This window comes from Balaenoptera ricei, chromosome 10, assembly GCF_028023285.1.
Source record: "Balaenoptera ricei isolate mBalRic1 chromosome 10, mBalRic1.hap2, whole genome shotgun sequence".
In the NCBI taxonomy this organism is placed as follows: Eukaryota; Metazoa; Chordata; class Mammalia; order Artiodactyla; family Balaenopteridae; genus Balaenoptera; species Balaenoptera ricei.
In genome coordinates this window covers 56,289,612-56,307,411 of record NC_082648.1, presented here as the reverse complement: position 1 = coordinate 56,307,411, position 17,800 = coordinate 56,289,612, and the positions used below count along the sequence as shown (strand labels likewise).

The 17,800-nt window shown below is 43.5% G+C and overlaps 1 protein-coding gene across 6 annotated transcripts in view; it reads left to right on the top strand.

Moving 5' to 3' along the window:
- Positions 1–5,077: 5,077 nt before the first annotated feature.
- The window catches only part of GRIP1 (glutamate receptor interacting protein 1), a 714,453-nt gene continuing 701,730 nt past the window's right edge, over positions 5,078–17,800 (top strand). For all 6 annotated transcript variants that reach the window (XM_059936436.1, XM_059936432.1, XM_059936435.1 and 3 more), the window contains exon 1: positions 5,078–5,344. In XM_059936436.1, coding sequence (XP_059792419.1) covers positions 5,287–5,344 — 58 coding nt within the window. In that variant the 5' untranslated portion in view covers positions 5,078–5,286. The remainder of the gene's footprint in view (positions 5,345–17,800) is intronic.

Below are 17,800 nucleotides of genomic sequence, written 5' to 3'. Positions count from 1 at the left end.
TTTACGAAGATAAATCTCTTTTGGATTAACTCTTTTCTTTAGCAAAACCAAAAGTTAATTCTATTATGGAGTCTTCTTCTCATTCTTATCAGGGACCTTTATTCTCTTTTTGGATTTGGAATTCCTGTGAGAACTTGATGAGAACTATAGACTTTCTTGTATCCCCAAGTGCATGTGTGGCGGGGAGGTGAGGGGCGATGGAATCATAAACATTCATACAAACATTTGCACACAATTTTAGGGAGTTCTTGTACTTTTTGAAACCCAGCCATGAGTCTCAAGAGTCTGCTCTGCATAATTTCTTTTTTAACCAATGCATTAATATATTTTCCAACTACAATTAACTACATTTTAGGTCCTGTGCTAAGTGCCTAAGTGCCAGCTCATTTAATCCTCGCCATTACATTGCCATATAGGTATTACATTTCAAACGTGAAGGAACACATAGGTTAAATAAATTGCCCAGAGTTACAGAGTTATTATGTGGTAGAGGCAAGATTTGAACCTAGGTCTCTGTATTAGGTTTCTCCCTAGAAACAGAACCAGTAGGATGTGTGCGTGCGTGTGTGTGTGTGTGTGTGTGTGTGTAAAGAGATTTATTCTAAGGAAGTGGCTCATGTAATTATAGAAGGTCATGAGTCCCAAGATGTGCAGTCAGCAAGCTGGTGACCAGGAGAGCTGAGGCTGTAGTTCCAGTCTGAGTCCCAAGACCTGAGAACCAGGAGAACTGATGGTGTAGTTCCCCTCCAAAGGTTGGGAGGCTTGAGACACAGGAAGAGGTGAAGTTTCAGTTTGAGTCCAAGGACAGGAATAATCTGATGTCCTACTTCAAAGAGTGTCAGGCAACAGGAATTCTCTCTTACTCTGGGGAGGGTCAGTCTTTTCGTCTTATTCAGGCCTTCAACTGATTAGATGAGGGCCACCTACATTAGGGAGGGCAATCTGCTTTACTCAATTCACGAATTTCAACATTAATCTCATCCAAAACACCCTCACAGAAACACCCAGAATAATGTTTGACCAAATATCTGGGCATCCCATAGCCTAGTCAAGGTGACACATCAGATTAACTACTAGTAGTCCCAACCACTGTGCCCTGTACTGTCATTTAAAAATACACTCTAGGGAATTCCCTGGTGGTCCAGTGGTTAGGGACTTGGCCCTTTCACTGCCAGGCCCCCAGGTTGAATCCCTGGTCAGGGAATTAAGATCCCACAAGCTGTGTGGCATGGCCAATAAATAAATAAATAAATACACTCTAATATTTTTCTTAGATGAACTTTCATTTGGCTTTCACACATGCCTTACTTAAATTACTCATGTTAGAGCTGCTGCTTCTCCCATGTTTCCCCTTTCCCCAGTTACGTTCTCCTAACGGAAGATTTTAAAGTAAAACCCACTTGGATTCATTCTGTTTGCTTGCTGCTCCCTTTATTTTTTCCCTAAGAAGATAAACTATCCAAGGAAGCTTCCTCTTGCGTTTTAAATTTTCAAAGAGGGTTTTGCAGCTAAAAGTGAGTTAACAACATCTAAAAGAATCCTTGGGTACCCACTAGGAGTGCATATTAGGTGTTAAAAGAGTTTTCAAATTCACTGCATGCAGTAGAAAAGAAGTGCTGGGTTTTGGTAGCAGTATTGAAACTTCCAGGTGGCTGTTCAGTATGCAGTGTGGGTGTTCGTAAAAGTCAGTGCACGATTAAAAAAATATATTGTGGATGTTTTTAGGCCCTGGAGCCAATCCAAAATAACAGCTGGGATCTTACATCTCCTGGGGGACTCCTCAAACTTATGAAATTCAGTCCCAAGAAGTCATAACACTCTGTTAGAGTGAAAGGCCCTGTGAGCAGGAGACTGGAAGCTTAATTGTCGACACAGAGGAAATGGAAGGGCAGCTACGGACTCTCTCCATCACACACATTTCCAAATTCTTTAATGAACTGAGTGCATCCACATAAGCTTGAAAAGGTGATCAAGCAGTCACATTAAAGCCTTTGGTTTACAGGTTTTTTTTCCCTTTTCTACCAGGTGAGAGAGGCGCTAGTAGTAAGAAAACATGTCTCTTCTCCACCTTATTTTGAAAATTGTAAATAGAAAAGTAGATCAAGCGAGGCCACATTTAGGAGTGTCCTATGCCCTGTGCAGTCAACTGTGTACCTGTCAAAGTAAAACAACTGATTTAAATTAAACTTTGAATTCTGTAAATGCAGACTGCAAAGCCATTCAAAGTGCACAAATACTTTGGAAGGATTTATGTTCAGAAAAGGAGCATAAATTCTTAAGTGAGCAGACGTTTAGAAACAGACATTGCAATTGTAGTTGCAGTTGTAATCTTTAGAGAACATTGATTTTCAAATTTAGTAAAGGAAAAAATAATATATCTTATATCCTACCCCAATAGCACTGTAATTTCCTTGGAATAGATTTTTAAATATAATGCTTTGAATATGAGATGGCTTTGGACAATGGAACCAAATATATCAGACTGAATTTTAAATGATTTAGTTCTTTTTTTTTTTGGTTTGATATTATCAAGTGGTGATCTCACAGTGTTAGGGCCTATTTCCCTTAGATAATATGCTAGGGGTAGCCCTAGTGAGGTTAAATACCATCATCATCAACCATCATTGACTGAGAGCTTACTGTCCCTGGCTCTGGAGATGGAAAGAGATAAGCCCTATTTCCCCCTGACAGAGCTTAGAGCCTAACTGATGACTTAGATGTACATACAAAGATGAAACAAGGCATTGGATATTGTTGAACAAGGGTTTAGACAGTAAGTACTTTGAGGTTGGGGAAGATATGAATCCATTCTTAAGAGTTTCTTTACCAGTCTCAGTTGTATAATCTGTAAAATAATATTTGACCGTAACACACAGCAGAATGTATTAATTTAATATTCCACTACTAAACATCAACTTCCTTCTTGTATCTCTAGCTTTTAGCCCAGAGTCTAACACATAGTAGGAATTTTGTCTACCCTAGTTAAAATACTATTATTTTAACAGTTGTGAGCTGCAACTCCCTAGCAACTGTAATCTGTCACTCATCTTGGCAGGATAACTGCACCACTGATTGCAATGTAACTATAAGAGTATGGTTTAGTCTCTACCTTAGTGTGTAGGTCTTCTAGAATTAGGCTTGTTAGAACAACCACATACATAATATGCTATATAAGATGCTATTAAAACAAAAAGCAAGCACGCCAATGCTGCAGTCATTTCTATGTTGTCAAAACCTAAGTCTTTGCGGTGTACAGGCACCGGCTGTCCTGGTTATGGCTGGGTTTACCCTGTCCCTTTGGGAGAATCTATGACAAATGCCGTTCTCCACATAAGACTGGTGGGACTACATCTTGAAACAAGAGCAGGACAAGAGGAAAATACCCAAGGAGTCTTGTTAATTTTAGGATGGAGAGTGGGTCATTTAAGGGTGACAGGTGCGACATTCATATTGATTTTCTGGATTTTACTTCTCAAAGAGTCTGGAAAGAAGATTTGAGCAGCTCAGATGGGATTTCTACTGATAACCCCTGGGATGGTTTGACTCTGCCCTTCCTTTAGCCCTTCAATTCCTTTACTCATTGAGGCTCCTGGGCCTGGGCCTCTCCTTTGTTTAGGAGAGATAGCCACTTGTCTTTGGCAGCTCGGCAGTTCTGTAATGACAGACAGCCACCCAGCCAAGGGGCAGCAGCAGGAGCAAACATCCCAGCCTGATAAGACTGCTTATGCAGTGGCAGGGAAAAAAAGATTCTATCTTCCTGTCTTTTGTAGTTATTACATTCCTCTGGCTGTATTATTACGTTTCCAAGGGAAGAGAGAGAGAGAGAGAAGCCTGGCAAGGGCCAATGTCCTCAGTTTGGGAGAGCAAACTGCAGTTCCTTCAGAGGCCAAAATAAACTGCAGGACAGAGAGAGGCATAAGTGGTTGGTCCCTGACAAATACAAACCAGTAGTTATAGCCTCAGGGGCCCCAAATTCTTCAGTCCCCATCATACACTCAGGAGGTGAAGACTTAGGTATTATCTAGCTGGGCCCCCAGCTAGATAACCCAGCAGGACAGGCAGTTAGTTGCCAAGTGGAAGGCTGTCAGGAGCCCCTCCTAACAGTATCCTTGTGAAATCACAAGCAAGCGCCCCCAAGTCCGGGCGGAATCTTCCAGACTCTACCGTAAAGCTGCCCTCTCCCCTCAATTCATTCTTCCACCGATATTCTATGAACCTATGACAAGGGGAAGAAACTAATCATAAAACCTGATCATAAAACCCTTCTTATACTTGAAGACAACGATTAAATATTCACTGAGCCAAGGTCTCCCGGCTTCACTGAAAACAAAAGAGGTTCTCTACTCACGCCCTTCCCACCCCAGCAGAAAATGTATTCCCGGCCCCGGCCGGCTCTGACCAGGCGAAAGTTGCGATTTCTCTCAGCTGAGGGCAAAGTTAGCGACTCCGCAGCTGCAAAGTCTCAGCTAGGGGGAGGGGGCGACAGCCCGCGCCGGGGGGAGAGCGGCGGGAGGAGGGGCTAGAGGGAGAGACACTGCCCCCTACTTCAGCAAGGTCGTCGTCCAAGCCGGTGCAGCCGCCGGTTTGGGTTTGGGGAGGGAGGGGCGGCGGCCGCGGCTCGGCGCCAGGCTCGGTACCTGGCAGGCCGGCCGCCCGGAGCGCGGAGAGTGTGAGCGCGCGCGCCCCCTCCGTGCCCGCTCAGCCTCGCGCGCGTCTCGGGGGAGGCTCCGCCACCAGGCGCCTGGGGAACCCGCAGCCTCAGTCCTGCCGCCGGCGGAGCTTTGTGCGGCGGCGGCGGCGGCGGCTCCGAGTCCCACCTGCTGGCGGCGGAGAGACAAGGAAGGGGAAGAAGGAGAAGAAGGAGGAGGAGGGGACAGAGGCGGCGGCGCGAGTCCACTCCCGCCGTCCGCGCCCACCTCCCGGGGGCTCCGCAGCCCCTGCTCTCGGCCTGTACGCGCCCCCCGCCCCCGGCCCGGCCAGGCCTCCCGGCCACACCGCCGCCGCCGCCGCGGCTGCAGCCCCTTCTGCCCGGCCCGGCCAGCCCGGCCCGGCCGCAGCCACCCGGAGCCGCCGGCGAGTTTGAGGCGAGCGCGGGGCGCGCGGCGCCGCCTCGATGCGCCCGGGAGACGCCTCGGCGCCCCAGCCCAGCTGAACAGCCCCGAGAGCGCCGCGGCCGGCCCGGGAGGGCGAGTGGGAAGGCGCGGGGAGGCGCGGCCAGCCCCGGGAGACGGAGAGCGAGCGGGCGAGGAGGAGCGAGCCCGAGAGCGAGCGCAGGGAGCAGACACCATGCCGGGCTGGAAGAAGAATATCCCCATCTGCTTGCAGGCGGAAGAGCAGGAGAGAGGTGAGCGGGGCGACCGGGCGGGGAGGGCCGGGGAGGGGGTCCGGGCCGGGGGCCGCCCCGGTGCCTCCCTCTCCCCGGGCTCCCTCCCGACCTGTCCGCGGCCGACGGGGGAGGGGCGCCGCGCCCTCCGGGGTCTGGGGGGAGTCCGGGCGGCGGCGGCGTGCGAACTCAAGATTTCTTTCTTTTTTGGGGGGGCTGGGGGGTTGGGGAGAAGGAGGGTGCTGCAGTAGGGAACTTTTAAGTCGGGCAAAGATTTTTTTCTGGAGAGGGGGGAACTCTAGCTTCTCCAGGGCCCATTTGCACGTGGAGCCCCGGGCGGCCTTCTGCGGGGTGGGTGCTGGGGTGACCGGGCGCCGGGGTGGGGGGGAGTCCTGCAGTGTTTTAAGTGACTTTTCAAACTTTCCTCCTCCCTCCCGTGGTCGCTTTCGCGGTGTCCCCGCCTCGGGCTGGGCTTTGATGGTGCTGCCTAGCCCACCCAAAGTTGCTGGAGAATCAGCAAGGAGGAGGAGGAAGAGCGTGGGGGACGGCAAGTGGGCGCTGCCGCAGGTCTCCGGAGGGGGAGGGGAGGAGGGGGAAAGCCGTCCCTAGGCTGAGGGTCTGGGACTGAGAGTGCCTCGGAGATGAGTTATGCCCCAGCGCAGTCCCCGCTGTCAAGTTAATACCGCAGGACTGCGGGCTTTTCGTAATTGCTGTCTGTTTCCTTTGTAAAAGGCAGCTCTCGGTGCCAGGTGGCTTGTAGACCTTTTGTGATTCAGCCTGACAAGTGTACTGGGCACGTTGCTTTTAAGTGACTTGCGGCGAGGAAAGTTGAAGGCCTTTTTTGCACCTCCAAGGCTCGGTTCTGTTGAGGTCATTTCATGGTGTTTGGATTGTGCGGAGGTTGGCCGAGGAGTTCAGCTCGGTAACCTGGAGATGGTGTACTGAATGTGCCAGAATTTCCTCTACGGGCCGCTCGGGGCCGGGGGGGTGTGCGCCGTGGCTCTGCTAGTGTCCAGAGGGACTCTGGCTGGCAAGGTCCACCAGGGTTTATTCCTCTGCTCCTCCCACCCCGGCCTGCCCTGCTTCGAGGAAAATGCTTTAGAGTTGGAAGTGTTTCAGGATGCTGGGTCCGCATGGGCTGTGCGACCGCCTGTGACGAGGATGAAGGGTGCTGCGTGGGTGGGGGGCGGTGAGGAGGCCAATCTGGTGAGTGGAGTAGGCAGAGTTGTCAGGGGAGCTGAATCCAGCAGAATGATGAGTTGGTACGGAGGGTGGCTTGGTTATTGGGCATGCCAAAAGTTTCAGGTTTTGGAAATAATGCCTACTACTGAAGAACAAATGTACGATTTTCAGTTTTTCTCTAGGTGGCACAACCTGTCTTTGGTTTATATCCTGTTTAATGACTCAGGGAATTCATCCCTTTTTAACCACTTCCTTATTAGAGATGTGCGTTCATTTTCCAGCACACGTTCTGGTGACCGAACTTACGTTCACCGACTCAGAAGGCACCCCTGCTTTAGAAATACTTCTGCTTTTCCCTTTAGTAGGTCATATCTTAAAAGGTGCAAATAGTAGTACCAATAATTTATAAGCAGGTAAAAGCACTAAAATGAAAGCCTTCTGTCAAGCGTGGAGTGTCTGTCCTATCAACTCAGCGTCACAGTGCCCTTGGTGTTAAATGTATCCGTTTGCTAAAAAACCATTGCAGTGCTGCCAACAGGTTTTATCAGAATGCTGAAATGGGTAGATTTTTGGATCGTGACAAAAGGTACTTGTATGTCTTTTAGAAATATATGGTAACTTTGAAAGATGATCGCCTAATCTGCTTGTTGGGGATAAGACTGAATTTCCTCCAGAAAATAAAAATCTGAGTCAGAAATTGGGTATTCTGCCTTAACTTCTCCAGTAGGAGAAAACAGAGAACGTTTGTTACTTGGTGTCTTTTTTCACTAAAAAGTTTCTTACTTCTTGCTTATATTAAGTCATGCTTTTCTAATTAGTATTGTTTTTGTTTGGTTGTGGCATTTCTTTTTGAGGCCCTGCTTCATTGGGAATGCACAAATGTGTGTTTTGTTTCTTTTAAAATCTCCTACCTGGTGTTTGTGTTTCAATTGTGTGTGTGTGTGTTAGTGTATCCATATATATATGTATACATATATTTGAATGAACTGATTTTTAATGCATGTGTCAGAGGATACTACTTGAGATTGTCTTATCGTTTTGGAAGAATTTTATTGTAGAATAATGAACAGTTTTCTATTTGCATTTGAAATCAGATTGTATTTAGCATTTTTCCTTTTAAGTGATTCAAATGGTGTTGAATTAGGTTCTTGTCAAATATAAACAGAAATATTAAACTATCAGGTTGGTTAGGAAAATAAGGAACATAAAGGGAACAAATACATTTTAAATTTTGTCTGGGGATAACATTGACCAAAAAGTCCATTTCTAATATCTTACCATTAAAATCTAAGGTTGGTTGTGCTCATAGAGCCATTGTTCTTTCCACATTCCCCCAACCCCAGTTTACATTTAAACATTCTAAAACCCATTATGGAGACTACTCTAGCATACCATTTTTTCATGTAGATTTTATTTAGCTAAATCTCTTTCTGAAACTTCATGCAAATTAATACAGGCTGCTAGCTTCTTTAAGGACCACGTATTTGAACAAGTATTTCTAGGCGTTATTCTTGAAAAAAAAAAATGCTAATCTCAATTCAAAGATTTAGGGAACCTGCCTTCTTGGTATTGTCACATACAAAGAGAGGTTTGGCCAACCCACATGACTTCCTGCCATACCTACACACCATTCATAACTTGGGTTCACCTTGAATGCCTCTGTCAAGATGATATTGAGTGAACTATTGCTACTGCATGCAGTGCTGAGCAGAGAAACTGTAACACATGAGTTGCTGCAGGAAATGCCGTCATTTCCAAAATGGCATGTTAAGATTCACCCATGTACGGTAAAAATTCACCCACGTGCTATTAAAATTCAGGACACATTTCTCTGTCTTCCCCCCGATTTTCTGCCTGAGCTGATAAACCCAGTCCATTTAGAAACTGCCTAATACACTTTTGGGTAAATGTTTTAGAAGAAGAGAAATGATTCTGAAAACTGTTCTGTTTAATATCCCTTCCAAGCAAATTAAATTAAGCAATTTATTTGTTGTTTTAATCTGCTTATTAGCTGATCGTGTGTAATAAGAATATAGTTGTTAAGGAAAATCTTAGTGTAAAGGGATAGGTGCCTCAGTAATTAATGATGCCTTTCTTTTGCCTTGTAGCTTCCCTTCTGATTTGTGTGCACTTGGTTAGTAAATGTTTGTGTGTGTGTACACATTCTCCATGGGAAAATGTATGCATTTTGTATATCTCCCCTCCCTCTTGCCTTTCTGTTCTTCTCGTAAGTTTTGGAGGTCTACAAGTGATCTTGAGAACTTCCCTTTGGACCCTTGTAGGAATTACTGTGTCTGGGGTTTTGCTTCTGTTTTGTCAGATGAGAGTATTTGGATCTTATTAGACGTAAAGAATTAGTGTTTATAAAATATGTATGAGAAAGCACAGGGGGCTTAAGTAGTGTGCCTTTATTACATCTTTGGTTTGTTTCATTTTCCACATCACAAGGAGATCTGGTGACCCTACCCCACATAACCTGCTTAATAAAAAGTCCAATTTGAAATTTGAGTCTTGACTGGGGAATGCTGTGGGGAAAAGAGAAGAGATCAAAATGCACAAGAGTCTGCTGTGCGTTGGGCACCGTGTTTGACATTTCCCGAGCATTATTTGGTATAGTCCTTACCACGTGCCAGTAAGGTAGGTATTATTATTTCCCCTGACAGTGGAAGAAAGTGATGCTCAGAGAATGAAAAAATTTGCCTCAAGATACAAAGCCAAGACTTAGGGCACCAGTTTCTAGAGATAATTTGAAAAAGAATTGTTACTTTTCCTAAGATGAAGTTTTTAACATTATATTAACATTATAATGTCTTACGGTTTTTCTTTTGGACAGAATTTTAATAAACTGCCACCAAATATTTCATTAAGAATTCACGAGAAGAGTTTTGTAGTTACATATCCTGTGGAAAAGCTTCCAAAGTATATTTTGGGCTTTTGAAAAACTGTCTTTGCTAGATAGATTTATTAACCCTAGCTGTAAGGATTGGCATGTCAGCATATTTCTAAGTGGAATTATTTGATTAAACTTAAAGAGACTCATGTAAATGAATGGCTTTCCCCCCAAGGACTTGAAATATTACATAGTTTTCCTTTTTTTCAGAGTGTTTGCCATGACGACAAGAATTAGGTATTTTCCCTCACTGTGATGAACTAGGAAACTACTCTATTGTTAATAGCCACTGTACATTTGCTCTTTTGCCAACTTTTTATTTAATTAAAGCCATCCATCTGAGCTCTCAGCCTGGCTATCTATCAGAAGACCCAGTGGCCAAAGGGGCAGCAGATAATGTTTTCTGCGGCAGCCTTATTGGTTTTTCATGAAGAAAAAAGAAGTATCAACTTAAATTGGTAAAGGATATTGAGAATTGAATATCATGGGTTTTAAAATGGTTATATTAAATGCTGTGTGAAGGCTGATGGTTTAAGGCATTTAGGATTTGATCAGTTTATTTTCAGTTAAATAGTTGAGTAATAAAAAATACAAGAATAGTAGTAATACAAAGTAACACATCTAACAGAGAATGCTATTCAAACACAAGAGCAAAACCTGGGTTTAAATCTATTGTTTTATCTTTTAGGAAAGTTTATTTCTCCTTAAATTCAAAGGTGTCCTGAATATAAATATAAAAATCTGTCGGAACAAAATTCCATATTCAAGATATCTGTTTATTTAGACAGGTCAGTGGCCAAAGGGTGTTGTCAGTTTCACGGGAAAGTTAACGTTCTTTAAGTACTATCTGCTGATTAAAATGTGCCTGATTGAATTTCTTACCGCCTTTCATTTCAACAGTGATTAAACTTTAAGTGCTAAATCAGGTGTTGCGTAGAATGTGAAGACAAGGCTAGTGTCCTGGATAGATTCCTTTGCCTCACCCAGCAGAGTGATGCAGGACAAGGTATTTGAAGTGAAACAGCTGTGGGTTTAAAGCCACTTCAGCACCTCTTAGCTCTGTGATCTTTTAACTTTTCAAAGTCCTTGTGTTTTCTTCTTTAAAATGAGCACAAGTAACATCTACCTCGTGGGAGGAGTAAATGAAATTAAAAAGTGTGGGGGAATTTCTGTCAGTACCTTGTATATAGTTCAAGGCTCAGTAATGGCAACCAGTATTATTTTTACGCTATCTTGATATAGATCTGTAAACTCGACACCTCAAGGCGTCCTGATGATGAAATGATAAAAGTTTTTATTCTTTAAAAACTTCATAAACCAGTAAAAAAGAAAGTCCAGTGTTTTGTGAAAAGCTGTGTTGAAACACAGAGCTTTATGAGGCCAAGGTCTTTGATATATTCTAGTCTGACCCTCTCATGAAGGAGAAGAAACTCCAGTATAGGGGGAAATGTACCCAAGGCCACATTTCATACATGTAGTAAACAGTTATTGACAACTAACTGACATTTGGGTGCTGGGGATGAGCAAATCATCATTCCCATTGTCACGAGATTATCGTGCATAGTTACAGAGTCATGGATATGATAGCCTCTCTCCTCCTGTACAGATTAGCTCTGGGGGAGCAGAGAAGAGGGGTTGAATGTGCCAAGGGCAGGTGGGGAGAGGGAAACTTCTGAGGACGCTCTCAAAGGAGGTGGCAGAGGAAGTGTTAAAGGACTTGAAGGAAGGGGAGGAGTGCAGAAGAAGGTTGGGAGGGGATGCGAGGACAGATATTTCAGGCAGGGGGCATGGTGTGTTCCAAAGCATTATGGAATAAAATACTTTAAGAACCACTACTGGTTTCTTAAGGGGCTGAAGCATAGAGTATGAATACGCATATGGACTGTTGAATAAGAATAACGTATTTCCCCAAGAGGTGGGGAGACTGGGTGGGAGAAGATGAGACCACATTTGGAAGGACTTTGTATGCCAGGTGGCAGAGTTCAGATTGTATCCAGCAGGTGATGAGGAGTTAATTGAAGGATTTCCAGCAGAGGAGTGAAGGGATCAGATTTATGTCTTAGAAAGGTCATCTTGGTAGCAAGGAGGGAAGCTTAGGAAAAGAAGGGACTGGAGAGGTGGGAATCGGGTAGGAGTCTACTGCCCTGTTGCAGGCCATGCAGAGATGTTCAGGAGGAGGACTTGGTGAGCAGGTGAATGTAGGAAATGTGGAGGACATAGGTCTCTGGTGAAGATAGTGATTAGATTTACAGTTGTGGCTTGAGACCCAGTACCTTGATACAAAGCCTGGTATTCTTTCCACTACATGTTGCCTTTCTTTACTCCCCCCTCCCCAATCTATGTAGGGGAAAAATGTAAACATAATCTGGTAGAATAATGTAAAAATAGACAACCACCAAAGTGATTGGGTACCAGGCTGGGTCATGATGATAGCTTAGTATGCACTAGTTTTTTCTTTGAATTATATAAAATTCATATACTATCTAATCTTAAAGAAAAAATAATTATTATCCTGTACACTTATATCTGAATACTAATCTGGAATTTAAAGTGTTTTTTTTAATGGAAAAAGAGAAAAGTGGTAGTTATTATCTTATAGAAATGTCTTCCCCTACGAACAGAATTGGGTGGGGTTTTAAAAAATTATTATTTTCTGAAAACAACTAAATTCTCTATGAATAAAGTTTAAAAATAATTCTAACATTGGACTCAAAATTCAAAAAGTGGGTTAAAGTCCTCCCTTGGCCATGTTCTTGATTACCTGGTCTAGGCACAGCCTGCCCGTCTGAACCTCCATTTGTTCATCTGAAAGTAGAGATGATTCTTGTCATACTGACCTCCTAAAGTTGTTATCGGGTGAAAGCTATTATTGCTATGTGGTTACATTACAAAGGGAAGAAGTTGTTGAAAGAACTGAGATTCTTAAAGCACATCTATTAGCTGGCCATTTCTGGATGGAGGCGTTATTGCATAACTTCTGTTTCATAAACTGGAAGCCTTCATTAAAGAATCTTAATTCTTAGTTTTCCAAAATGAAGTTCAAATATGAGAGTCCCCCCCTTAGGCTCCCATTGATAACAAAATAGCTCAAGTGATGTGACTGAATTACACTATATACACACAGGCTGCACAGTTCTTGGAAGCAGCCTCTTTCCCCACTGGCCTTGGAAGTATCCTGCTCAGATGCTGAGTGCACCTTGCTACCTCTCCCTCTTCAGTTTCTGCTGCTCTCCAGCCTAAGCTTCTGACCTCAACGCAAAGCCCAAGACACCATTACTTCTCAAATTGAAATCATGTATGGAACCTTTTTAAGGAAGAAAAAATTCTTGCAGACCTCCACTGCTGACTTTATTTCTGTCACGTTACTTAAATATGTACTAACGTAAAACTAGGTGTAAACTCCTGATGCTTATAGGTCTCATACAACCACAGAACCAAAACAGATTTTACAAATGAAATGTAAACAAAACTACCCCCAAAATCAGTAACTTCCAAATGAACAGCATTTACTTCATGCGACTTGATATTGTTTGTCTGAAACAAAATTCCCTTTTGTAGTACGAATATGGTACTTGCTGCTATGGAAAGTAGTTGAACTACTTTCACTTTTTCCCTAGTTGAACTCCCATGGAACATTGGTCTCAACAGTCTGATGTCACCAGGTCTTTCTGGGGGGCATGAACATGTCATTTGCTTGTGAAGTTCTCTATTCTCATTGGTCTGTTTTGCACCATTGTGATCCTAAATACAAACCCGAGTATTGGTAATGTAGTTGGTGGTAGTATTAGGCTGATCTACATTAGTACTTCTAAGACTACTCGTGGTGAAGGGCTGTTTTTCCCCCAGTCTGATATGTGGTCCTATAGTGACTGCACCATGTGAAACTCCCCACGTGAGTCTGACCACACCTGAACTTGTCTACGTCCTGTTCAGTGAGATGTGCCCATTCATCACGGACTTAGATGTTGGGGCAATGCCAGACTGCTGCAGGAATTTCTAAACATCTACCCTCATTTTCAGTATTCATCTAACCATGGATGGGTAATAAGCAGTTTTCTGACTGGCACTGTCCGTAGACCACACTTTGGATAGTACTGGTTTAGAATATGTTTATGTAGCTAGTGTTGGGAAGCAGAGTTCAGAAGGATGGGTGTATGTGTGTGTGAAAATGGACACGCTACTATTAAAATATACAAATGAAATGTAATTTATTTTCTATAGCTGCTTTCACTTTGCCTTCAAGATCCCATTCCCACTGAAGACACCTGATCTTGTCCATTAAGAGCACGTTAGTTTCCAGTTTAAAGACTCTATGGTTGTTTCATTTCTCAAGGATTTTCCCTTCCCTCATTCCCAAGATGGCGTTCGGGTGAACGGGAAAGCTCAGTATCCTCATGGCCCTGGGTGAAGGGCATTTTATTCATTGTGTGACCCTCACTGTGTCCACTGCTTTGGAGTTGGCATGCTTGGTGACTGTGAGTTGTGCCCTGGTATCCACTGAAATGAGACTGTTCCCATTTGGTCTTTGAATGTCATCCTGGCAGCTGATTTGGGCTTCCTGGACCTTGCCATTGAGTCTGGTTGTAACATCCTTATAGCCTGTGACCTTTTTGTCAAACCCCAGGCCTTATCTAGGTTCCAGTCCTGTCAACATTTCTATATCCCTCCTGGGAGCCAGAGAACACAACAATTTCCCCTGAATCATGATGGAGTTTGTGGGATCTTGGGAGGTGCCCACATCCCTACCTGTCTTATGCCACCTTCTGCATATATTGCCACTGTATTGTTCCAGTGCTACCTTGAATTCTGCCTATGCCCAGTAAGGGACCTTCATGCTAGCAAGACGGATCATTGGTCAGAATGTTTACTAATGTCCTCAAAACCAAACGGGTGTTAGTTTTTCTCTCCTTTTGTGCTTGTCACGAGTCTTGAATCCTTGCAGGGTATTGGATACTTACGTCTGATCTTTTGTCCCTCCCTTCTTTTTTTTTTCTTTTTTCTCTGCTGTCCCAGATATCTGGAGTGGCTTAAATGACTTGAAAACTTAAAACTGGAAGGGACAGGAGTCAGCAGGGTGAATAAATAATAAGGGAGAAGAGTCCAATAGGCCATCATTAGGTGGACACCTGTCCGTAAGATCTGAATGTCAGAGAAAAAAGATATAGAGAAGAACTGTCTAACAGCCCAGAGATAACATAGCTTGAGGCTGGCAAGTAAGTTTGACCAATGCCTTCTCTTGGCCTACCTTGTACACAAACCTTTCTCACTTAATAGTTTTATTAGAAATCTGTCCTTTGTATTTCATCAGCAAATGTGTGAACTTGAGAACTGACATATTTCTTTTCATGGTTGGTCGTGTAATTGCAATGTGCATTTTCTGTTATTCATGTATTTCAAAGGTTTACTTTGTATTTTGAATAAAGATCCTTAGAAGAGATTAAGACGTTTTTGTATGAATTGATGTTAGAATTAATAAATATATTTTTTACTGGTGAAGTGTTCATTTCTTTTGCTTTCACAGTTGTTGAATATAGCAGACAATATGAAAATTTGATAGTTTGACAGCATAAGTTACTAGAGTTTATATCTTTTTTAGGTACAGTTCATCATTTGAGAAAAAGTTAGTGAATGTAGCTTTTACCTGTTAGCGCATTAAAAATAACAGCAAAACAGTGGAAAATAATGTAGGTAAACATTCAGATAATAATGTAGTAGATATTTATTTGTTCATGTATTCTGATATATAATCTGAGAATAGTTTTCCTCCTTGATACCTTCTGATGTCAGGTATTTCTCCTGTTATCAACATTCAGAATTTCCATTGAAAAAGTGCACTAATATCCTCAACTTAGTTAGTCATAAGGATTTCTACCTTGCCCTCTTCTGAAGTGTCAGGATTGTTGATTAAAAGAGGGTGGCATTTAAAATTAGATTTTTCAGATGAATTCAAGTGTTTCTTTTTAATATGTAATTTTCTAGTATGTGCAGAGCACATTTTTGTTAAATGAGAACCTTGAACAAGGGAATATAAATTTAGTTTCTCTGTTACTATTTCACTTCCCCCTCCTATAATTTTAGTTAAGAGAATGACAGTTTGCCAGGCTAGAATCAGATACCTGTAGTGCTGCATCTACCAAGAAGTAAGAAAGCACCTCATCTGGCTTTCTAGTGAATTTGAATGCCGATACACACACACACACACACACACACACACACACACACACACACACACACACACACACACACACACACACACACATGTTTATCCTACCACCAAAGAGTAGCCCTAGTTTTCTCACCAGCAGTCATCTAAAATTATCAAGTGTGATCTGGGCTCTACATTCCATGACTGCATTGACTCAGAATCCTATCCTCTCAGCCTCTGCTGCTCATGCTGAAGAAGCAGGGAGAGCAGTGTATTAGTCTGCTTGTGCTGCCGTAACAAAATACCCCAGGCTGGGAGGCTTAAACAACAGAAATGTATTTTCTTACAGTTCTGGTGGCTAGAAGTCCTTGATCAGTGTGTCAGCAAGGCCAGTTTCTGGTGAAAGCGCTCTTCTTGGGTTGCCAGTGGCTGCGTCCTGTCTGTGTGTGCTCACACGGCCTTCCCTTGGAGCATGCATGAGGTTGGGGGGTGGGGGTGGACAGAGTTCTCTACTTTTTCTTCTTTTAAGGACACTGATCCTGTGGGATCAGGGCCCCACTCTTATGACCTCATTTAACATTAATTGCTTCCTTGGGAGCCCTGTCTCCAAATACAGTCACACTGTGGGTCAGGGGTTTCAACATAGGAATTTGGCAGGGTTGGGAGTGGGGGAGACACAAACATTCAGTCCATAATGGGCAGGAACAGAAGATTAATCAATGGTTTAGGTAATGTTCCTATAAATTTCATCTTCAAGTGTCTGGAAATGGCTCCTTTTGAACAGAAGGTGACATACTCATTGCTTCCCCTGTGCTCTCTCAAGTGGTGGCAGTTGTCTCTCACATACCCCTGGAGGAGGAGTAGAAGGTCCTCTTTGTCCTTCTTTGCTACTTCCAGACTGTTCTTCTCTCCTTCCTAAAAATCCTGAATATTGAATCTCGTGCCATCAGACCACACAAACCATGGTTCCTCCTTGTTGCAGTCACTTCCTGCAGGCTTTGACCACTTTCACTACTGGCTTACTATTGTTCCAGGCCTACTTCTGTCATAATTCTTGTGATTTCAATATTCACATAAACTGTCCCTCTAGTTTCTTCGTTTCTCAGCCCTGCATCCTCCTCTCTTTCAGTTGTTATATCTGCCACATGGCCACACCTTAGACCAGCAGTTCTCGAAGTGAGTGTTCCTAAGACGCTTTGCGAAGGTCTGTTATTTCCATAACGATACTCAGACATTAATTGCCATTGGAACTTTCATGCATTTATGAGTGCACAGTAGTTTTCAGAGGTTACATGACATGTGATGAATATCTTCATTCTGGCAGCCAGTGAAATGTGTACTTGTATATTCTTATGTTTAAAAATTTTCTGTTTTAATTTTAATATGGTAAATATGAATAGACCTCACCCATGTTACCAAAAACTTTTTGGAACACTCACTTACTTTTAGGAATGTGGTAAAGCCACCCTGAGACCAACATGTTTGAGAACTGCTGCCCTCAACCTTGTCACTGCCAGTGACTGCTCCCCTCTGGCTCATCTTCGGGTGTCCTGCTCTCCAATCAGCACCTGTCTTTCTAACTCAGTCTCTGTGATCCTGACTCCAATAATCCTCAATCCCACTAGGACCTAAAACCCATTGATCCCACCCCCTTTTTACTATTCCACACCCCTCTCACGTCCTCCTTTCCCTTCTTTCCAGCCTCAATTCCTTCATATCATATAATCAGTCTCTTGGGTGTACTCTTAATTTCCTCTTCCCTCTTCCATGTTGTAGGTCTCATCTAGAAAACCTGGTTAAACTCAACTTTCTACCACCCTCATTTTTGCCTCTGCCGTTTAATATGGTTGGAGAAAAACACTCAGCCAAGCTGACTGGTTTCACTTTAATTTCAAGATTGCTACTCTCAAATGCACTTTTAGTGCTGCTGGCTTACCAAGCTACATTTGCTTGGTCTTCATTCGTGCCTCTGCTCTCCTAGATGACCGATACTCCTGCTTTCTCCTCTCTCCTCAAATCTTCACCGCCTCTGCTTCCATTCTCACCCTTTGTTAAAGACTTTGCTCCCTATTTCACTTAGGAAATAGAAGCCGTTAGAAGAGTTCTGTTTGCATCTGTGCCCGTATATTCTGTCTTCACTCCTGCTACTACGGTTGAACTGCGTGCTTTTATTCAAGGCCAGCCTTCCACTTGTGCATCAGATCCCATGCCCTTGTGCCCCCTCCAGGACGTGGCTCCAGCATATTCTCTGTCTCTCCGG